This window comes from Penicillium soppii (assembly GCF_028829465.1).
Source record: "Penicillium soppii strain IBT 18220 chromosome Unknown utg000010l, whole genome shotgun sequence".
In the NCBI taxonomy this organism is placed as follows: Eukaryota; Fungi; Ascomycota; class Eurotiomycetes; order Eurotiales; family Aspergillaceae; genus Penicillium; species Penicillium soppii.
The window spans coordinates 725,052-746,655 of NW_026643240.1; the positions used below are offsets into that span (position 1 = coordinate 725,052).

The 21,604-nt window shown below is 49.5% G+C and overlaps 10 protein-coding genes across 10 annotated transcripts; 4 read left to right on the forward strand and 6 right to left on the reverse strand.

Annotated features, from left to right (window-relative positions):
- Window positions 1–786: 786 nt before the first annotated feature.
- N7529_010926 (uncharacterized protein) lies at window positions 787–1,098 on the forward strand (the record flags this gene model as incomplete). Its single annotated transcript, XM_057246453.1, has 1 exon — window positions 787–1,098. One exon carries the CDS (start codon window positions 787–789, stop codon window positions 1,096–1,098), a length of 312 nt encoding a protein of 103 aa, XP_057091802.1.
- Window positions 1,099–1,503: 405 nt separating this feature from the next.
- N7529_010927 (uncharacterized protein) lies at window positions 1,504–1,950 on the reverse strand (the record flags this gene model as incomplete). Its single annotated transcript, XM_057246454.1, has 2 exons — window positions 1,504–1,811; window positions 1,890–1,950. The coding sequence occupies 2 exons, from the start codon at window positions 1,948–1,950 to the stop codon at window positions 1,504–1,506; spliced, it is 369 nt and encodes a 122-aa protein (XP_057091803.1).
- Window positions 1,951–2,397: 447 nt separating this feature from the next.
- Window positions 2,398–3,315, reverse strand: N7529_010928 (uncharacterized protein; the record flags this gene model as incomplete). The annotated part of the gene is made up of 3 exons (XM_057246455.1): window positions 2,398–2,924; window positions 3,022–3,148; window positions 3,250–3,315. 3 exons carry the CDS (start codon window positions 3,313–3,315, stop codon window positions 2,398–2,400), a joined length of 720 nt encoding a protein of 239 aa, XP_057091804.1.
- Window positions 3,316–4,306: 991 nt separating this feature from the next.
- N7529_010929 (uncharacterized protein) lies at window positions 4,307–9,304 on the forward strand (the record flags this gene model as incomplete). Its single annotated transcript, XM_057246456.1, has 2 exons — window positions 4,307–4,371; window positions 4,432–9,304. 2 exons carry the CDS (start codon window positions 4,307–4,309, stop codon window positions 9,302–9,304), a joined length of 4,938 nt encoding a protein of 1,645 aa, XP_057091805.1.
- Window positions 9,305–10,269: 965 nt separating this feature from the next.
- Window positions 10,270–10,791, reverse strand: N7529_010930 (uncharacterized protein; the record flags this gene model as incomplete). Its single annotated transcript, XM_057246457.1, has 1 exon — window positions 10,270–10,791. The coding sequence occupies one exon, from the start codon at window positions 10,789–10,791 to the stop codon at window positions 10,270–10,272; it is 522 nt and encodes a 173-aa protein (XP_057091806.1).
- A 557-nt stretch (window positions 10,792–11,348) lies between these two features.
- On the reverse strand, window positions 11,349–12,840 carry N7529_010931 (putative neutral amino acid permease; the record flags this gene model as incomplete). The annotated part of the gene is made up of 2 exons (XM_057246458.1): window positions 11,349–12,619; window positions 12,669–12,840. 2 exons carry the CDS (start codon window positions 12,838–12,840, stop codon window positions 11,349–11,351), a joined length of 1,443 nt encoding a protein of 480 aa, XP_057091807.1.
- Window positions 12,841–13,750: 910 nt separating this feature from the next.
- Window positions 13,751–14,831, reverse strand: N7529_010932 (polysaccharide deacetylase family protein; the record flags this gene model as incomplete). Its single annotated transcript, XM_057246459.1, has 4 exons — window positions 13,751–13,889; window positions 13,943–14,347; window positions 14,400–14,676; window positions 14,726–14,831. 4 exons carry the CDS (start codon window positions 14,829–14,831, stop codon window positions 13,751–13,753), a joined length of 927 nt encoding a protein of 308 aa, XP_057091808.1.
- A 443-nt stretch (window positions 14,832–15,274) lies between these two features.
- N7529_010933 (putative amidase) lies at window positions 15,275–16,989 on the forward strand (the record flags this gene model as incomplete). The annotated part of the gene is made up of 3 exons (XM_057246460.1): window positions 15,275–15,303; window positions 15,363–15,985; window positions 16,040–16,989. The coding sequence occupies 3 exons, from the start codon at window positions 15,275–15,277 to the stop codon at window positions 16,987–16,989; spliced, it is 1,602 nt and encodes a 533-aa protein (XP_057091809.1).
- A 226-nt stretch (window positions 16,990–17,215) lies between these two features.
- Window positions 17,216–18,471, reverse strand: N7529_010934 (SDR family NAD(P)-dependent oxidoreductase; the record flags this gene model as incomplete). The annotated part of the gene is made up of 4 exons (XM_057246461.1): window positions 17,216–17,511; window positions 17,565–18,020; window positions 18,076–18,108; window positions 18,258–18,471. Coding segments are annotated over 4 exons (999 nt in total), but the record flags the coding sequence as incomplete, so codon positions are not given.
- Window positions 18,392–21,219, forward strand: N7529_010935 (uncharacterized protein; the record flags this gene model as incomplete). Its single annotated transcript, XM_057246462.1, has 5 exons — window positions 18,392–18,503; window positions 18,555–19,010; window positions 19,103–19,390; window positions 19,444–20,955; window positions 21,002–21,219. The coding sequence occupies 5 exons, from the start codon at window positions 18,392–18,394 to the stop codon at window positions 21,217–21,219; spliced, it is 2,586 nt and encodes an 861-aa protein (XP_057091811.1).
- Between the last annotated feature and the right edge of the window lie 385 nt (window positions 21,220–21,604).

Below are 21,604 nucleotides of genomic sequence, written 5' to 3' on the forward strand. Positions count from 1 at the left end.
GTCAGCGACAAACCCAGCACTGGGCATATGGATGAATGGTTAACAGGCGCACATCGTATTTTCTTTGGTTTTATCTCGGTGTTTTCTTGCGGGTCTACCCCGACGCTACCTACTATACAAATTGTTTTCGCTATATTCCTCATAATTTTGCACATAATCTGAGTAGCTCGTTGTCCATTCATGTCGCATTGATAATTTGCTTTGCTTTCCTTGTGCCTGTCATGATCGAAGACAACCTCGGAAGTCATCTACCCAAATATGCAGATAATAGATTAAGCAGACGCAAGAGTATCGTTGTCACTGCAAACATTTGAAAAGCAATCAAATTTGTAATGTCTGACTATTGATTACTTCAAATCTTATCTCTACATTCTTCGGGAGTCTAGTCTTGATCTAGATCCACTAGATCGTGGATATATAGCAGCTAACCACGCCCTAATATCGTTGTAGTGGAACACTGAGGCCCCTTGTAGAAACGTAGCACTCCTACATAAACACGTAACTATAGCACGTAGGTAGATTGCATACCTGGTTTATGCTAATGCTTGGGGTATATCTTATAAATTTAAAGACATATATTTAGGTACACAATCCGATCAAAGTAAGATTTATAGCACATTCTTGATACGGCGCACGTCGTCTTCAAGCGCCAAATTCCAACACCACTGGCTCGCCTTGTCTGTCGGTCCTCTCTTGACCTATAACCCCGACACACTGATCGACGAACTTAGCTGTCAGCTGCTTATCTGTCATAGGCTTCTCCAAACTCCCCACAGCATAATCAACATGTCTTTCGATATTGTCTCTTCCAGCCACCTTCACAACGATATGACACTCATCAGCCCGCAACGTCTCATCAGTAACCGCCATAAACCGATCTCTCAACTGCACAACTCTCTCATCAACAATGACATCATCCTCGTACTGCGCCGGTGTAGCCTTCCCAAACAACAATCCAACAGCACCCCCATGATAAATACTAAACTTCGCCTCCAACCCATCCTTTGGCTTCGTCTTCCCAGTCAACTAAAGCACAAGCGAATGAACTCGAACAACAACACTCTCAACATCGTTCACCTCAACCCCAACCCTCCCTAACTCCCCATTCACCCAAACACACCCATCAATAACCGGATGCACAACAATCAATCCCACAAGGAAACGGCTTGAAAGCATTCCGAACAGTCTTCCACACCTCCCCAAGTCCCCATTCTCCTCCTCAAGCCGATGCCCACCCCCAACAACATTCCCCCACCCCCTCTTAGCCTCCAGCGCCTCCAGCGAGCTCGTATATCCCCCAGCAGCAAGCAAAGCAGCAACGATCCCATTCTGCGCCGCCCGCCCAGGGTGGAACGACTTCGCATGCGAGCCGAACATCTCCCTTAATCCAGTGACCTGCGTCGCGGCCAGCCCAATCGCATGCGCGACGTGCACAGCGTCCAAGCCCAGAATATTCGACACGGCCACCGCAGCCCCGATGGACCCTGTCGTCGAGGTAATGTGCTAGCCGACATCGTGGTGCGCGGGCCACACAGCCTTGCCGACTTTGCACTCGGCCTCGATGCCGGCGACGAGCGCGAGCAGGAATTCCCGCCCGGAGACGGGGCGCGCCAGCGTCTCGGTTATCGCCAGGAGCGCGGATGCCACGGCGCCCGGTGGGTGGATAATTGTGTCGGGGTGGGTGTCGTCGTAGTCGTGGACGTGGGAGGCTATTCCGTTGAACAGACCTGCGTGTTGGGCGTCTATGGTGATTGAGCTGCCTAGGAGGGTGGAGGTGGGGGGTCCTGAGAAGGGCGATAGAGCGGTGCGGGCTATGGTTGTTGTTGGGTGGGTGCTGCCGCCGATTGTGCAGCCGGCCTAGTTGTAGAAGCTGCAGAGGGCGGCATGACTTACCTCTTCTGGGAGGGTGGTGAGAGAGACGGTCCAGTTGGCGAGGGCTTGGGTTGCCATTTTGGATGGTTTTGGGTCTTTCTTGCTTTCCTAATTGGGTTTGTATTATAATTAAGGACGTTGTACGTGATTGGGGAAAATTCAGGGTTAGTATTTGGGGTCCGAAATAGGACTACTAGGTATAGTTCGGGTTTAAGAGCGGGGATAGAGTGTGGAGTCCACTTTTGCTGGGCGGATGGGAATTATGCTTTTGATCTTAGGATAGGGCTGAAATTTGAATCGACGAAAATGTAGAATGAACGGCGCTGTTTGTTCTAATGCTAAATAAATCATAAAAACATCAACGCAGTGCTATCGAATGCCTTTCATAAACCATAAATGCCGTAATACCCCATGATGCTAGTAAACGCCTTGTCCATCGTATGTAGAATGTACGCCGAGAATGCTAAATATGCCCGCAACGGGATGGCGCGCGATCGCGCCGTCACGAAAAGTAGGGGGGTCCCCTTATGCGTTCATCTTGGGCTTCACCTCTGTCTCTGTCTCATCAGTCGAGTCATCAGCCGAATCATCATCCACATTCATATCGCTGCCGCTCGACTGCTCCATGTCAAGATCATCATCCGAGTCACTGCCGCCGAACACATCGCTGTCGGCATCGCTATCAGCCCAGAAGTCATGATCTTCCTTTTCAACGGGTTCGCGGGCAGGTGTGTCGTGGGTGGGCATATTGAAGCCTTCGGGAACATCGAGCTTGGAGGCATCGACGTCGGCTTTGACGAGCTGGCGGTATACGTCAGGCTCATTGCGTAGCAAGACAGCGGCATCGACGTTGGCGGGCGAGGAGGGTTCGGCATCGTCGAGAAGGGAGATAATGGAGATCAGGACGGATTCCACGCGTTGGGCCGGGGACCAGCGCTCGGAAGCTAGCTCACCCGACATTTCATCCTCGCCGGGTGGGTGGAGGATGGAGATGCACAGTTTGCCATCAGTGTAGATGTTGGGATGGTGAATGGGGTTCAAGAAGCGGAACTCTGTGGAGGGATTGAGTTAGTCATGTTGAGAAGGAGCCCGCAAGTGGAAAGTGGAAATTGGAGATCAGAGAGTGGAAAGAGGAAAGAGCACACATACTTGGTGGGGCGTATGGGTAGTTGGAGGGAAAAGTCATCGAGGCTTTGAAGTAGCCGCCGTAGTACATGGAATCAGGATTGATGACAATCAAGGCAACGTCCCAGTTGAAGATGTCGTCATCGTGTAACTTGAGAAATGTTAGTGCAAGTTTCATAATAGAAGATGAACATGAATATAGGTATAAATGGGGTTGAATGAGCATCTATTCAATGCTACAATCTGACTTACCTCGACGTGCACCCATTTCTCTTTGAGGAGGCCCTTGAATTCGTTCATGAGAATGCGTTCTGCCATGATTACCGAAGTTGCAACTGAAAATATAAGGCGAAGAGATTGGGATTATATAGTGACGAGGCGCAAGGCAGCACAAGCACTAGTTTGCGGGAGAGAGAGGTTGAAGATAGAAGACCGTGACTCCCCGACTATTTGGTGGCGACCACTGAAAACGTGATCAAAGCCAACTTTGAGCAAATTCAACATGTGGCCAAAGAATATTTTCCTTCTTTGTTTTACTTATAATACCGTTATAGAAGCAAAATAGTATTTGTTATTTTATTTTATATATCATAGTGATAGTAAAACTCCCTACAATGTTGTATGATAACATTCAACTATACAACTACCTAGGTAACTATTCTAGGCCTCCAAAAGCTTACGATAAGACGGTTCTCGCAGTGGGGAACTATATACGACCAGATAAGCAATAGATCATCGTCTGCATCACACGCATTAAACCTCCAATTTAAATGATCTAGTCATATAGTTGCATAACAGGTGAACTAGTTATATAGTTATCTCGGTATGCAGAAAAGATAAGCGGGCACCCAAAGTAGTCAAGGCTTATAATGACATTGTAGTAATAGAAAACTTCTATTGGCGTCGAATTGGTACCTCGATCCACCAGATTTTTTGCGTGGCGGTCCATGTCACCCCGGGAGTCCGTCCACCGCCGGTTTTGGAACCCCTGCTCGAAACTGCGGTGCTTGCATTTTCCAAGTCCCTCTCCCCCGCCCTAGAGGAGGTCAGAAAATATCTTCCTCCGATTTATGCAGAAGTTCTGTGTAATATTCTGATCTCTACCCATTTGCCTCAACGGCTCTACGTTCCGGATCCTCCTCATCCCCGTCATCGACACCTGCGATGCCAGCCTTCTTCGGCAAACAACTGAAAACTTGCTAACCGTAAAGGGTAAAATACTGGTCACATTGCATATACAAATAGCTGAAAATTTGTGTGATCTACCACCCAAGGGATTCAAATTCCAAGCTTTACGAGCTTTGCGGCCATGCTGCCGCAATGCCAGGGTCCCGTTTGGGCCATCGACGACCTATCTCGTTGCTTCCAGCGCAAGTGAGTCAAAGTCTTCATTGATCCCCGACCGTTGAATCCACCATCTGACATGTCATAAAGTATTCTACAGGTTATCCTTCCCCTCACAGTTTGCGGCGCCTCGCTGCTCGTGGTCCTAATTCGCCTCGCTCATCGTTATGCGCTCACCCGGAAAGGTGTTGCTTACAAGCTCCTTCCCAGCAATGATTCCGAGGAATCAAATGCGGCGGAAAATGAATCCGATGCCATCTTCTCCCAGGCCATCCAGCACGAACGATCCCAACTCGAGATCGATCGCCCGCGCGGAGAGGTCGCCGTCGTATTACTCGAAATCGCCGTTTCCATTGGCCAGGTTGCACTATACACGGTGATTTTGTCGACTAACGCCTGGGGCCGACATGGAACACTTCCAGCCGTCGCAGGCCTTGTGTCATGGAGTTACATACTGTTCTTGGTACTGGTCCGGTTCCTTCTATCGGCTAAGGAGCTTTCCTCCGCCCCGAGACTCTGGACTCACACGGCCAGTTTGTACGGTCTTCAGTGGCTGTTCAACATTATGGTGTTCCGATCCGCCATCATCCACCCGCTGTCTAAAAATGCCCTGATTCTCAGCAGCATCCAGTTTGCATTGAGCACAGTGCTGTTGACGATCGCGCTCACTACTCGCCGAGGCAACAAGCCAGTTTTGGTGGAGCGCGAAGGTGACCTGGAGCCTCCGAGATACCCAACAGCCAGTTTGTTTTCGCTTGCGACATTCTCCTGGGTCGACTCACTGGTCATGAAAGGCTACCGTCAAACGCTGGAGCTTCAGGATGTTTGGAACTTGACTCCATCTCAGAAGGCTGTCAATGTCCTTGCCGACTTTCGCAAGAGAAAGATGAAAGGTTCCCTAGCATGGAAGCTACTTCGATTCTTCATGGGAACCATCCTCAAGCAGGGTGCTTGGACGATCTTTGCCAACCTCTTCGTTTTCATGCCTAGTCTGCTTCTCAAGGCTATCCTCGAGTATGTCGAGGATCCTCGGTCGACTACTCCCAATGCTGCTTGGCTGTTTGCGATTCTGCTTTTCTGCTGCACCATGACTAAGAACATTGCTGATAACCAAGCTCTGTGGATTGGTCGCACGATGGGTGTGAAAATCCGCGCGGTCATTATCGGTGAAATCTACGCCAAGGCTTTGCGCCGCAAGGCGGGTGCTTCGGTCGAGGCTGCAAAGAAGTCTGTAGAGGACTCTGTCTTGCCCAAAGATGCGCAACAAAAGACGAAGAAGAAAGGGCTTTTTTCTTTCAGCCGTAAGAAGAAGGCCATGAATGGCAATGATGCCGAGTCTGGCAACAAGCCCGAATCTAAGTTTGACGAAACCACTCAAGCCAATGTCGGTACCATCATCAACTTGATGGCTATTGATTCATTCAAAGTGAGCGAAGTTGGTGCCTATCTTCATTTCCTGTGGGCTAGTGTACCCGTGCAACTCATCATGGCCGTCACTCTACTTTACCATGTCATGGGCTTCAGCTCATTTGCTGGTATTGTGTTGATGTTTCTTATGCTGCCTATCAACCTCTTCATTGCCCGCCAGTTCAACAAGGTACAAGGCGAGATCCTCAAGGGTACCGATTCCCGCATTAACGCCACCAACGAAGTACTTCAAAACATTCGCATTATCAAGTATTTTGCTTGGGAACAGCGCTTCCAAAATATTGTCAATGAGAAGCGCAAGGCCGAATTGAAGGCCTTGCGGAACAGATACATCCTGTGGTCCATTGCCGCCACTGTTTGGTACGGCACGCCTCTTCTGATCACGTTCGCGTCCTTCTTCCTGTACACGGTCGTCGAGAAAAAGCAGTTGACTCCTTCCATCGCATTCCCTGCTCTCTCAATGTTCTCACTATTGCGTATTCCATTGGACCAGCTGGCGGACATGGTAGCCCACGTCCAGGAATGCAAGGTCTCCCTTGATCGTGTGGACAAGTATCTCAATGAGGAGGAAACTAGCAAATATGATCAACTACGGGACAGTACAACTGCTGGAACACCTGCTAAGATCGGCCTTGAAAATGCAACCCTCTCTTGGAGCAATTCCAAGACTCAGACTCAGGATACTGCGTCCGAAGCCGACTTGGATGCTTTCCGTCTAATAAACATTGACGTTGAATTCCTTATTGGCAAGCTAAACATTATTGCTGGACCCACTGGATCTGGCAAAACTTCTCTGCTAATGGCTCTCCTGGGAGAGATGCAGCTTATCGAGGGCCGCGTCTACCTCCCCGGTGGAATGGCCAACAGAGCCGATCTTCCAATTGACCCCGAGACCGGCCTGGTTGACAGCATTGCTTATTGTGCCCAGGAAGCGTGGTTGGTCAACGATACTGTAAAGGAAAACATTGTCTTCGCCTCTCCCTATGACGAGCGGCGCTACCGCGCAGTGCTGAAGGCCTGTGCACTCGAGCGCGACCTTGCCATTCTGGATGCCGGTGACCAGACTATGGTCGGAGAAAAGGGTATCAGTTTGTCTGGTGGCCAGAAGCAGAGGATTTCTCTTGCTCGCGCTATCTACAGCAGTGGCCGCCATCTGCTACTTGATGACTGTCTCTCTGCCGTCGACTCTCACACTGCTAAGCACATCTTCCGCCAAGCTCTCACCGGTCCTTTGATGCTCAACCGTACTTGTATTTTGGTCACCCACAACGTTGGATTGACTGTTCCCCAGGCGGATCACGTTGTAGTCATGGAAAACGGCAAGATCTCCGCCCAAGGCCGCCCCAACGATGTTGCTGCCACTGGTGCGTTGGGCGATGAATACAAGTCCCGCCCAGCTTCCAGAGCCAGCTCCCGTGGCCAGGCGGATGATGAAGATCTGGGTGGAACTGCTGATGGAAAGGCCCAGGAAGATAAGAATAAGCTTCTCGAGTCCAAGACTACTGGTAGCATCGCGTGGTCCACTGTTAGCATGTACCTCAGCGCTATGGGCCCGTGGTACTACTGGATTGGAGCTGTCTCGGTGTTCTTCTTGCAGCAAATCGGATCGGTTTCCACCAACATTTGGATCAGGCAATGGGCCAATTCCTACCAAACTTCTAAGGCTGGCACTGAGGATGCCGGCCAGTATGCCGCCGCGGCTCATCTCAAGCCTCCTACTTTTAATGTCGGAAGTGTCGGTCGCGTCAGCAGTTGGAGTTTCCCCCAGCTTGGCGGAGGCTCCACGGCCGCCGAGGCTGATGGCGAGGTCAATGTCGCTTACTACCTGGGTGTCTATGCACTTCTGGGATCCTTCTACATTCTTATCTCTCTCGCCCGGGAGGGTTTGGTTTTCTGGGGCTCGCTTCATGCTTCATGGAAGATCCATGACCGCCTTCTCAAGGCGGTCATGCACGCCAAGTTCCGTTTCTTCGATTCCACGCCTCTTGGCCAGCTCATGAACCGGTTCTCCAAGGATGTCGAGTCTGTCGATCAGGAAGTTGCCGGTGTTGCTATCGGTATGCTCCATAGTCTCGCATCAGTCATCATGGTTGTCATTTTGATCTCCTGGATCACCCCTCGCTTTTTGATTGCTGGTGTATTCATCATACTCGTGTATACTGCTCTCGGTGCCGTCTACATAAACTCCTCTCGCGATCTCAAGCGTCTGGAATCTGTGCAGCGCAGTCCCTTGTACCAGCAATTTGGCGAGACGCTAAACGGACTCGTGACCATCCGTGCCTATGGTGATGGTCCTCGCTTCATGGTCGACAATCACCGACGCATCAATGCCTACAATCGGCCTCACATCTACCTCTGGGCTAGCAACCGCTGGCTCGCTTTCCGTGTTGATTGGGCCGGTGCTCTGGTTTCCTTCTTTGCGGCTGCCTTTGTGCTGCTGAACGTTGGAGCCATCGACGCCGGTGCCGCCGGTCTTTCGCTGACTTACGCCGTCACATTCTCAGAGAACATGCTCTGGCTTGTGCGTCTTTATTCCGACGTCCAACAGAACATGAACTCCGTTGAGCGACTCAGAGAATATCTTGATGTGGACCAGGAAGCAGCATCTGTCATTGAAGAGTCCCGTCCTGCAGCGGACTGGCCGAGCCAAGGCGCAGTCGAATTCAAGGGCTACACCACGCGCTACAAAGCTGAGCTGGATCCCGTTCTCAAGGAGGTTTCGTTCTCCGTCAAGGCTGGCGAGAAGGTCGGTATTGTCGGTCGTACAGGTGCTGGCAAGAGCTCTCTCGCCCTAGCGCTCTTCCGCGGTCTCGAGGCAGAGAAGGGTCAAATCATAATTGACGGTGTTGACATCGGATCCATCGGACTACGAGACCTGCGTGAGGCTATCACCATCGTGCCCCAAGACCCAACTCTCTTCACAGGAACACTCCGCAGCAACCTGGATCCATTCGGCCTCTTCAGCGACGAAGACATCTTCAAGGCCCTCCGTCGCGTTCACCTAATCGGATCCAGCACCTCGGGCACCACAACCCCCGCAACCTCCAGCACCCTCACAGCAACCGAAACCAACGTCAACGGCGCCAACGGCAGTGTGGCAACAACAGTCGACAACAAAAACGTCTTCTACAACCTCGACAGCCTTGTCTCCGAGTCGGGCTCGAACCTCTCTCAAGGCCAGCGCCAACTCCTTTGCCTAGCGCGCGCCCTCCTCAAGAATCCCCGCGTCCTAATGATGGACGAAGCAACCGCCTCAATCGACTACGCCACCGACTCTAAGATCCAAGAAACCCTCCGCGAGCTGCACAGCAGCACGATTATCACCATTGCCCACCGACTGCAGACTATCATCGACTACGACAAAGTCCTAGTTCTCGACCACGGCCGCGTCATCGAGTTCGACCATCCCTGGTCGCTCATTAATAAGGAGGACGGCATGTTCCGCGGCATGTGCGATAATAGCGGCAACATGGATGGCTTGCTCGATGGGGCAAAGCGCGCCTGGATGCAAAAAAGACTCGTTGATGATTCTTAAATGATTTCATCTTTCTGATAGAAAGTCCCGTACATATTCATTGTTCGAATTTTGTCTATTTACTTGGTCTTGGTAATCTCAGGCTGGGACTGCAAAAATTGAGAGACATCGATGTAATCATTAGTCTCATCCTATGTTAGTTATTTGAATTAGTTAGTTATTAGTTTAGTACATGTATTTTTCACACTTGACAACGTTCACGTCATGTGTCCATATTCACTAATTCTTCCTCTGCATTGAAGTAATCCTATATTTAGAATCCCTACTATAATATTATATTATATCCCGATCGATCATGGCCATGGCAAAACTTTTCTAAACCTCAGCGCCTTGTGAGAGGCGGTTTTGAGGCTAAGATGAACCGCATATTCACGTCTAGAAGTAAATATTCTATTTGAAAAGAACTTCCTATAAGATGATTCACCTAGCTGTCAACAGAAATTGCAGAAGATGTTACAATGATCGTGACATTCCAGTCCTTCTGCTACGAAAGCTTCTGCGCTTTCCAACATTTTACCGAAGTCCATACGCCTCGCAGTCCGCCTTGCTTGATCCAGCTGTTAAAGTTCCTCTTAGATTTGTATGACTACCATCTCCTTCATGCCCATAGGAGTATAGCAATCTGAGAATGGGTGCGGGCTTATGATCCGTCCAGGGATGTTCGAGTGCAAGCGGCTACCCACGGATCTGTGACGGGGTTTCCTTCTCTGTTATTCCAGGATAATCAATGGGTGCATATGGAGATAGGGATGATGCTGGGGGTGGCCCGAATCTCATGGCGACGAAAACCGACCGAACGGGGTGTGTTGTACGTTGTAGAGCACATTTAGGCGCATTCAAGCGGTACCTGCGACTTAATCGAGGAAAGCCACCTGCTGTACCAGCCAGTGATCGACTGTCTCTCTCAGGGGGATATTGACAAAAATCGTTGTTTCAAAAAGTAATCAGATGATCAAAACTCAATCTCACGTCTTGGCACGTACACTCCTCAAGATCGTCACGAAACACACAACGGCGGAACCAACGACGAAGAACCCAAACGGGGGCCACAGTATAGTCGCATGCTCCCAACGGTACGTGATCACCAATCGATGAGGCTGCTCTCTGGACCCAGAATCTAGGTGCACGCCAGCACTCGGATGCATCGGCGAGGTGATCGGCGCTTCCGGATCCGGCGGTGAATTGTGCAGCTTCTGCTTTTGCGAGAAGTGAGTACTCTGCGGCGTGGAGGACTCCGGGGAGGTCGATACAAAGCCCGCCTCGCGCATGGTTTTCTCTTTCAGCAGAACTTCGAGTTCGTCTTCATCGGGCACGGTTTCCAGGTAGTAGTAGCGCTTTTCATGGATCTGGCTGGTTGGCGGTGGAAATGACCCGGCCTTTTCGGGCGCAATTATTGCGATCTGGACTGAGGCATCTGAAGGCACTTTGGGGATTGCGATTGCTGCTGAATGAATTGCGAATAGCAGCAGGGCTAGTTTGCGTAGCATGATAACGGATGCCCGCGGGTGGGGATTCGATAAGGATCGGCGGTCTGGATAATTCAATCTCACTTTATATGTTGTATGGCCTTATGGTATATTTCAAGGGAGTATAGAGCAAAAAGAGGAGAAAGGGCAGGAGGATAAAAGAGAATCATCAACAGAAAGATATATAAAGAAAAGAGAAACCAGTCCACGTGGTGGAGTGAAAGTCGGATTCGGATTCGCTTTCATCGGAAACGGCGGAGCGGCTTCATTGTAATTTAGTGCATAATACATGTACTGCATAAAAAAATCTGGATTCTTCTCTTCACTTTTTAATAGGCTACCTAGGTAGAAACATACTTTATTAAACATTTTCCTAGTAGCTTGTTATATTCAGTGGCACTCCACTTAAAGTCCACAAGTCATCGGCAGTTGAGTCTTCGGATTAGTATCTTCTTAGGGCACGGCCAATCACCCCGATCTGTACGGAGTGCGGCCCAATCAATCTTCCAAATTGTAGTTAGTTAGTTAGCGCTAGTTAGGTATCCATGTAGTTGTATTTTTTTCCATAATGTACAATCTCATGACCCACTGTTATCCGCACAGGAAAACGCCGAGGATATCTCCCCATTCTTGTACGCCTGATTAATCTGTACAACAACCCCATAAGTTCCCCCAACCGCCATGAACAGGCCAAGCAGAACAAGAAAAACATGAAGCCCATATAAAACAACCCGGACAAAATTACCCCTCCAATAGTCACGATGACTGTACAGCCACAACCAACCAGGCAAACTAATAGCCAACGGCGCAAAACACAAACTGCCAACAAGAGCCAACACATAGTTAAAAATCGGAATAGCTGAAGCCAACACAAACGATATCGCAGCCATCCCAAGCGTGCACGATAGCCACGTTCCCCAGTGCACAAATGTGTTCGCCTGGAGATGGCGCGAGTCGCGCAGGATCCGCACGAAGAGATATTTCGCCGCAACGTGCACGTATAGACACCCACTGATGATCAGCCCCGGCAGGGCGACCCCATATGCAACTCGCTTGACGGTTTCGCCAGCGCTGCCCAGGGATGGCGAGGCAATCCATTTGCCGCACCAGGCGTAGATGACTAGGCTGAATGTTAGGTAGGATGCTGTTACTAGGCTCATGCTTAGGTACACGGCTTTGGGGTAATCTTTTGGTTTGCGCATTTCCGAAATCACGGGGAGGAAAGCGGATGTTGCGGCGCTGGAGACGAATATTGTGGCTGAGGCCGTGATGCCGGTTGTGAAGGCTGGGTCGCCGATGACTCGGTAGCCGAGGTCGAAGTCACCTGTTTGGGGCGCTGCGGCTGGTCTATCGCGAACTGTGACGCCGACGCTGGGGGAGATTAGTCTGTTGTTTCTTTGTGGGTTGCTGCGAACATACACGATAATGAAAACAGCCACATAGACACTCCCGAACCCAAGCCAGGTCAGCCAACCGATGTGCGAGAACTTGCGCACACTAGCACACATAGCGATGATGATCGTTCCGATGAACGAGAACCAAACTGTACAGATGGAATGCAGAGACAGCGCATTGAACGCCGTCGAGACGCCGATGATTCCAGACGCCGCGACGATAACATAGCTAACGGTGAACAGACCCCCGACGAGCTCCTTCACTACCGGCCCGCCGACGATCTGCGCCATGTCTGCGATTGAATGGCAGCCCGGATAAGCGTTGCGGAAGTTGCCCTGCACCAATGCGCAGTAAGTATTCAGCAGACTCCATCCAATCACGGTGATGGCGCCCGGGAAGGCGCCCAGCTCGTACATCAACGACGGGATGGACAGGACGCCCGTCGCGAAGATAACTGGGACGATGTCAATAGCTGCTAGACCTGACAGGCTGGGGACACTGACTCTTCAGAAAGATGACGGAAGCACGGATCCAGCTCACGGTGCGGAAGTCGACCTGGCCATCGCCCCGCTTGAAGACTTCAAATTTGTCTTCGACTTCGGCTTGCTGCGTATCTGTATGGGGGTCATCTGCATAAGGGGACGGAGCCTCCTTAATCTCATCTGCTGTTGCCATGGTATAATGACAAGCTGTTGAGCTCGAAGTCCAGTTTAGGGCTGGGACAGCATGGGAATTGCGAGAAAGACGAGGGAATATATAGGTTCTCACCAGTTATCGTGTCCGTTTTCGTCTAATCATCTGGTAGGTGCGAAGGTTCGCACCTTTGGTCTGTAATAGGCGCGTAAGAGCGCGATAAGAAAGCCGGTCCACTTCAATCCACTTTTCCCCGCGAAATTTGAGCTGATAACCTGTCATAGGGGTAAAGAGGTGGTTGGAGACCGATTTGGGGTGGATATTTGGGGTAGATATCCCGTTTGGGGTAGGCTGTCTAGCCAATAGGAGGGGCTGTGGAGATGAATCTTCAGACTAACGGCGATGAAATGATGGGATCTTCTCACAATGAACTGGCCGATATCTGCCTTGTGGTGTCGTTTGGGGTAACTGCTGATTTGGAGTACTGATAAACATATCAATCGACTAGGAGAATATCTAGGTAATGAAAACAACAACTCATTGATTATACCCGGTATGATTTATGATGATGTTATTAAAGGGAGATAGACCCAAAAGTTCACTTCCTTAGTTAAGAAATTGGGATTTGTTTAGGCTTTGTATTTAGTACCGAGCCAGCTGCACACTGTACTTCAGACGCCATATAGGTACGTAATCAATTGCTTGAGTGCTGATTGTATATTCCGATCTATATAGTGACTAGGATAGGGACTCTTTAAATTAAACTGAACCATTGCTTCCATGCAGTAATTGAATGCTGTTTCGCGATCTCAAATTGGGGCTTGCCTTTCAAACAAAATCCGATCTAGATAGTTAATCTACAAAAATATAAATCTGTGAACCCATGATGGCAAGGCATTTGCTGCGTAATATCTTTTTCACTGTTACAAAAAGCTTTCAAATTTGAATAATCTTACTTCTCTAGAATAGCTCCAGCCTTCGCAGGCATCAAAGCACCTGGTGGAGGAGCGTTCTTCTTCTTGAAATCGTCGCAAACCTGCTCCATCGTCACAAACTCGACCCCCTCATGCTTCTTGAAGTGCTCGATGAGACTATCAACCGTTAGCCACGTGCCCACAGAAATATAAATATCATTAGATCATACCGTTCATGCATGAGCAGTACATGTGGTCTCCCCGAAACGTCCGGGTGAATAGTAATCGGGAAAATAAACTCATCATACTCGCGGTAGAAGTAGTCAAAATGGTCGCGCCAGATATCTTCCACGTCGCGCGGGTTGACAAAGCCATGGCTGTTCGGTGCCTTCTTGATGAACATCATCGGGGGAAGGTCGTCAATGTACCAGTTTGACGGAATCTCGACTAGCCCTGTTTGCGGACCATGCTCGAGAGGCTTCATCCATTCCTCTGCCTTCTTCTTGTAATCTATGTTGGTCCAGGTGTCGCCCGTCCGTAGGTAATAGGCCTGGCAGTCCTCGTGGCTCATACTGTGGTCGTACTCGATACCGTAATCGAGGAGAAGCTGAGCTCCTTCCTGGCTGGTTTCCCACCTATTTGCGCTTGATTAGAAACGTTTTAGGTCTGCAAACTCAATGCCTTTACCAGGGTGCTACGCTTCCTCGAGGCGGCTTTCCAGCAAACTCAGTGAGCATGCGATATGTCTTGTCAAGTACATCACGCTGCTGTTCAATTGTCATGTCCGTTGGGTTTTCGTGGGAATATCCGTGTAGACCGATTTCGTGACCCGCATCGCGGACCGCAGCCATGTCCTCTGGGAAGGTTTCAAGGGAATGGCCGGGAATGAACCATGTTGATTTGATATCATACTTCTTGAACATTTTCAGGAGACGCTGGGTTCCGATGGTTCCTGCCCAGTAGCCTGCAAGATAATCAGAAGGAGATCTTGTTCTTATCAAAGACATACCTACCTCTGCTAATGTCATTCGTAGAGTCCTCTCCACCGTATGAGCCTAGCCATCCGGCCACAGCATCAACATCCACGCCATAGGTAATTAGAACTCGCTTTGGTGCCATAATGTAAGTGTATTATGATTGAATTGAAAAGTAGTAAAGGGGAGTTAGGTTGGCTTTCGTATGCGGGGAAGAGATAAGCCCCTCACTCGGAGTCGTGTCCGATTTACATTTCTATTGAATTTCGTTTATTGCCCACTTAACTAACTCCTACTGATAACCCACTTGATCTCTGTGAGTTCCATTTCTCATACTCGTAAGTCAAACATTTGCTATCTCTATTTCCAGGAGTTCCTTCTCCAAACTTCGTTGGGGTCGTCTTGCGTTGGGGTAAACATGGTCACCGACCGAAGGCAAGGAGACCCAGTTTAACGGACTCCACGATAGAACGTGTCGGGGAATACCGATAGAAAAAAAAGGGAAAAAAAATCAGCATCGAGATATCTTTTAAACTAAACATTCCCCCGATCAAGAAAATATCAAGGTTGTAGCGTTTCATAGCCATTATGTCCGTTCTTTTCACGAGCATTTCAGAGTGAGTGTCTGACGCTGGACCATCATAAAATTATACCATCACTGACGAATGTATTTCAGGAGCAATCCCGTCAAAGCGGGCGATGCCCAAGCTCTTCTTGACCCGCTTGGTCTGACCATCGACTCAACCGAGGCTGAAGACTTCCATACTCTCCTCGCGGCAGTCCACGACTGTGCCGAAGGTGTAGCCGCCTTGCCAGACTACCAACCAATACCCGATCAGACCAAGTATCCGCGCGAGAATGTGCGTCGACCAGCTGCCCACGAGCAAGTCTTCGGACAAGCATGGGCACACCGGTTTCTGATTCGTGGTAATGCCCAGGGCGGGCCGTTGGCTGGTAAATCCGTCAGTTTGAAGGATGTAATTGCGGTCGCGGGCGTGCCGCAGCTTCTGGGGAGTGATATTGTTCCTTCTTGGACTCCAAGTACGGATGCGACGGTTGTCACGCGATTGTTAGAGGCCGGCGCGGATATTCATGGAACATCCACCTGTGAGAATCTTTGTCATTCTACGTCCTCATATACCAGTGCCCAAGGCATAGTAGAGAATCCCCATGCGATGGGTTACTCGGCAGGAGGGAGTACTTCGGGAGGGGCGGCGCTGGTCGCGGCTGGTGTGGTGGATATTACTATTGGAGGTGATCAGGGTGGGAGTATCCGAGTTCCCGCTTCATTTTGTGGATGTATGACTTTATTCTCTTTCCTTTAACGATCGAATGTGGACTGATAAACTCTAGGTGTCGGGCTCAAGCCTACTCATGGTCGCGTACCCTTTACTGGAATTTCCAGTGGCGATGCCATGAATGACCATGCAGGCCCGCTAACTCAGACAACGTTGGAAGCTGCCACATGTCTAGACGTCATCAGTGGCTATGATGGGATTGATGATAAAGCTCTCGGTAGCTCGAAGCCTGGCTCCACCAGCTTTAGACAGGTACTTCAGAAAGGCTCTGATAGGCTGGACGGTTTCAAGGTCGGTGTTCTAGTTGAAGGCTTCGAACATAGTGCCGTGGACTCGAGAGTCAGAGGCGCTGTATTGGCTGCTACTCAGAAATTCAAGGATCTGGGAGCAAAGATTGAAGAAGTCTCTCTTCCCGATCACCTACAAGGGCCGGCGATATGGACAATCCAACAGCGAATCGCTGGAGCGCAGACCTTGCTGGGCCAAAATACCGGACGACGGGGCCTCTATATGACCGAAATGGAGCGTGCACGCCTTCCATGGACCGATGATGGCTTCCAGCGCGCATTCCCATCCACAAAGAACGTTATCATCAACGGTCTATATCTCATGCAGCAATTCCCAGATCTCTACGGGAAGACTGCCAATTTTGGCCGCTATTTGAGTGACAGGTACCAAGAACTGTTTGAGAAATACGATGTCTTGGTGATGCCCACAACACCAGTTGTTGCGCCTCGACATGGCAAACGAGAATTGCCCTTGGACTCGCTCAAACCTAGCATGGGACTTACCATTAACACTGCTGTTTTCAATGTGACCGGTCATCCGGCACTTTCCATACCGATTGGGTTTGCGCCGGCCAAGGATGATGATCAGGTCTTGCTTCCGGTTGGTATGCAGATTGTCGGTGGGCTATGGCAGGAGGAAAAGATCTTGCGTGCTGGCCATGTCTGGGAGAGTCATTATGACTGGAAGAAGATGCATTTCTCTACTGACAAGAACTAGATTAGATGTCTTGTTGCACATAGATTTAAGGAATTAATCATACCAACCTTTTGTAATAAAGGGTTTCTCAAAAATTTGGAATTGTTCAATAGTGAACTAATGTTACTACATATACCTTAGAAAGTATCTCACTGGTCTCTATTCATACTTCAAAACATAAATTCCGAAATGTCGCCAAATTTACTCGATGTAATGTATTAACAATTTATGTCCATGGGCTGTTCGCCTAAATAGTAACATATCCTCCATCAACTACCATAGCATGGCCCTGTACAAAGGATGCCTGCGTTGAACATAAGAAAAGAATGGCATCAGCCACCTCTGCAGGTTGGCCCATTCTCTTCATTGGCGCAGTAACCACCGCAGGCATGATAGCTGCACGGACCTCGGGCTTCTCCATGACCAGCGGTGTTTCAATAACACCAGGACAAACACAGTTGACTCTGATATTATCCTTAGAGTAATCAATAGCATCAGCGCGTGTCATTCCGATAACAGCGGATTTGGATGCACAATATGCAGCTAGTAGAACATCAGCTATATACTCTGGGGATATAATCAATCTCAACACATACGAGCACCCGGACGACTGACGACGCCTAACTGGCTGGCAACATTCACCACAGCGCCGCGCTGAGGAGGTCGACTGGGATCATGGCTAGGAAGTGCATCTTGTAAGGTCATCTGTTTGAGTTCTGCTCGCGATGAAAGCCAACAGCCTCGGTAGTTGACGTTATTGATGCGGTCAAATTCTTCGATTGGTGTCTCTGCCGAGCGCATAGATTTTCCAATAACACCTGCACAGTTCACAGCATAGTCCACCCGACCAAAAACTTCGACAGCTTCCGTAACGAATGAATCGGCAAAATGGTCGTCGGCGACATTGCCGGCTTTAATGAAAAGCTGTGTTTTGGGATGGGATGAACTAATGGCTTCTGCAGTTTGCTGTAAAGAAGCCTCATTGAGATCTGTGATGGCTATCTTTTCACATCCAGCTGCAGCAAAAGCCTTTGCAGTTGCGGCACCAATTCCTTGGAGATGAGGTGAGATTGATATTGGAGTCCCGAGGTAGGGTGTTTTACTTACCGGTACCCCCAGCACCTGTAATCAACGCAACACCTGGAAACATATTGACGAATTTAATTGAGCAATTAGAACAAAGTGTTTCGAATATATAAAAATAGAATATATGTATATAGAATACATACAACAACTTGAAGAAGTACAAATGTATGTAAGATATCAATGACTCCAACATAATACCCCACCTTTATCGCTTATCACGGGCCGAAAGATCCCGGACAACCCCGAGTTGGAGTCGTTGGAGTACAATCTCCCACCTCGACATCCACTTGCCCCCAGGCCTCTCTCCAAACCAGTTCTCCATCTCCCCAATGTTTCAATGCCGTCTCCATCACCCCAGCCGAAGGCTCGTGGAGCAAGGGCACGTATCTGTGTACACTGCGGTCGGAGCTTCCGCCGGACTGAACATTTGGAGCGACACATTCGAACCCGTAAGCGATGGAAAGAAAATCCCGAGCTAGTGATGCTAACCCAGTAATAAGACACCAAAGAAAAGCCGTTCATTTGCTTCTGTGGGGCGGCTTTCACTAGACGAGATCTATTGAAGCGTCACACGCGTATCTCACACCAAGATGGCCTGGCCTCGCCAAGTGCGCCGCCCGAGCCAACGGCAAAGTCGGATTTCCAGCCTGCACATCATCCTGCAGCAATCCGGTCGCAATATGATACACCAGCCAGACCAGTGGTGCCCCTTGCAGGGTCTACTGCCGTGCACCAATGGGCTGGCACCCAGAACACGTCTTATTTAGACCAGAACCATGCTGCCGGTATGCTTCCTGCCGCTGCAGGACCTCCAAATCCGACCCTAGAGCCCCATCCGGGTATGGTCCCAGACCCGGACATGCTCCAAGCTGCACAATTGCTTCTTCCTGGCGATTACCAGGCAACAGGTGCGGTTCCCCCAAACATTGCCAAGCAAACTCAGTTGATGGTTCCCTGTAACCAATTCAATATGATTCTCTTGGCATGAATTGTGTAAATTGACTACCACTTTCGAACATCATTCTTCTAATACCTGGAACTTGAATAGCACAACCGATGCCTTATTTGCCAGAAGATCTGAATCACTTTCAAGAATTCACCCATTTCTTGGATTCCATTGGCTTGCCTGGGGAATGGCTTCCCAGCGAGGGCGAAACATCCCAAAATCAAGAGATCGGTTTAGAAGATGTTCGTGATCAAGGCCGACCAGCTCAAGAGCAGCAACATGAACGCCCACGGCGAGGTGGGGAAGGCTCTCGAGGAGACTCCCCATTTAGATCCTGGCTACCATCTGTGCCGAGGGGTGACCAAAGCCTAGGGACTCTTTCCGATTCCGGTACATAAACTTTTGTATAAATATCATTCGGTACGTTTCTAACAGCGCTTCAGAACCCCCGCAAAACGCAAAGAGAACATCACGGTTCAACGTCACCGAAGACCAACGGTTTCGACTTGCAGCGTCTCTTGAAGAATTCCGCAATGTGATTCCAGATTTTGTTCTCCCTTCACGTCACACATTGACACGGTACCTTACTTCGTACTTCGAAGGCTTTCAACCTCATCTTCCATTTATACACATGCCGACCTTTCATATCAATGAGCGTGCGCCTGAGGTGGTTCTTGCCATCATGACGATTGGCGCTCAGTATCGATTTGAGCATCGCAATGCAGAGAGGATTTTCTTCGTTTCTAAGGCTGTCCTCTTTGAGCGCATGTCTAGAGAACCCCGCATTTCTACCAAATCCGCCTACAGTGCAGCATCTCAAGTTCCACTCGGGATCTCTCCATATTCCAATTTTGGAGATCAGTCCCTCACCCAACCACAGGTAGCAGCTGAGAGAAATGCTGCATGGAAGCAGATTGAGATTACTCGTTGTCTCCTCATTCTGATGGGCTATTCCACATGGGAAAATGCTAGACTAGTACAAGAAGCATTCTATCTTCAAGGCCTGCTAGTGCGACAACTTCGCGAGGCTGGGCTGACAGAAGATACAAGCCGCACTGATTCCCGTGCACCCCTTGATTGGCACGAATGGGCAGACCAAGAGTCGAGTCGGCGAACAAAGCTCATCGCATTCTGTTTCATCCATGTTCATAGCATCGCATACAATGCCTATCCATCCCTGCGCAGTAGTGAGATACATCTCCGCCTCCCTTGCTCCACCATGGAATGGTCTGCAAGTACTGCTACAGAGTGGGAAGTCGCTCAGCGGGAGAGAGGTCCTCAACAGCTGTTCTTCCAGGATGCCTTGACCCTTCTTTTGCAAAAGTCCCGATCGGCTGTACCTTTAGACCCAATCCCCGCACCTCTGGGTAACTATATTCTCCTGCATGGACTTCTGCAAAGAATCCACCTCGTGAGCGAGTTGTCGTTACCAAACGGGAACCACTCAACTACCCTTCCAACCGAAGAGCTCAATAAACTAGAGTACTTATTACGCCTGCATATTACCTTCAACTTCTTTACTAACAAATTTATTTACAGACGAGCCCTTCGCTCCTGGACTTCTGTCTGGCAACAAGCCCCAGAATCCAGCCTAGACCCACACAATGCAAACGGCCCGATCCCTTTCACTTCTAGCGCATTCCTAGGTCTAGCTTACGTACGACTTTCTCTCAATCTGGGCCCCTACCGCCGTCTCGAAACCCGCGACCCGGAAATCATAGCCACAGCACTCCGTCGCTCGCCGCGTCCAGAAAGAAGCTACCGCCTCATCCCGGCCCTCATCTATGCTGCCCATGCACTGAGTATCCCCGTGCGTCTGGGTATCGATCATATTGCTCGCAGCCAAGCATTCTTCTGGAGCGTGCGGCATTCGCTCGCCAGTCTCGAGTGTGCAGTACTTCTCAGCAAATGGCTTTTCACGCTGGCGGAGGCGGGACCAGATCAGTCACTCAGCGGTATGTTAGTCCGCAAGCCTACTTATTTAATACTAACCTGGCGCAGAAAACGAAACTCGTATCCTGCGCTGGACGCGGTGCATCATCGAAGAAGCATACTCGTCCATCGACATAGACGAAGGCGAGGTACCACCAGATCTGGAGCCTGCATCTCTTGGCTTGTCTGTTCTCAAGCTGTGGGCTAGGCTGTTTGCAACGAATACTCAATGGCCATTTATTAATGTCCTTGGACAAAGTTTGGAACGGTACATGACTATGATTTGACGTCGGTATTCTATGTCTAGCGTTGTATATAACCTAAGATTTTGGTGAGGTAATGTGTTCATGTTCTTATGATCGTGTAGATAATTCTTTTGGCTTTGACTTTGTTGACTTTGGCGTTATTGTGTAAATATTATTTCTCTAGGAAGACATGGCGAATCCAACGACTCATAGACTAATCAACACTTCCGTCCTACTCCTAGTATCTTCACTCACGCTATAAAGCTTCATATAATCACTACTACCTAGGCCTACTTCAAGGAATATCATGTGTAACTTATGATTGCTGACTCCATTGTGTTATTACGCCTTTTACCACCTGCCTTAGGCTTAACTGCCTCAACTTAACCCAGTCAAATTCAAGCAGTGAGTCCTCCAGGCCAACTTC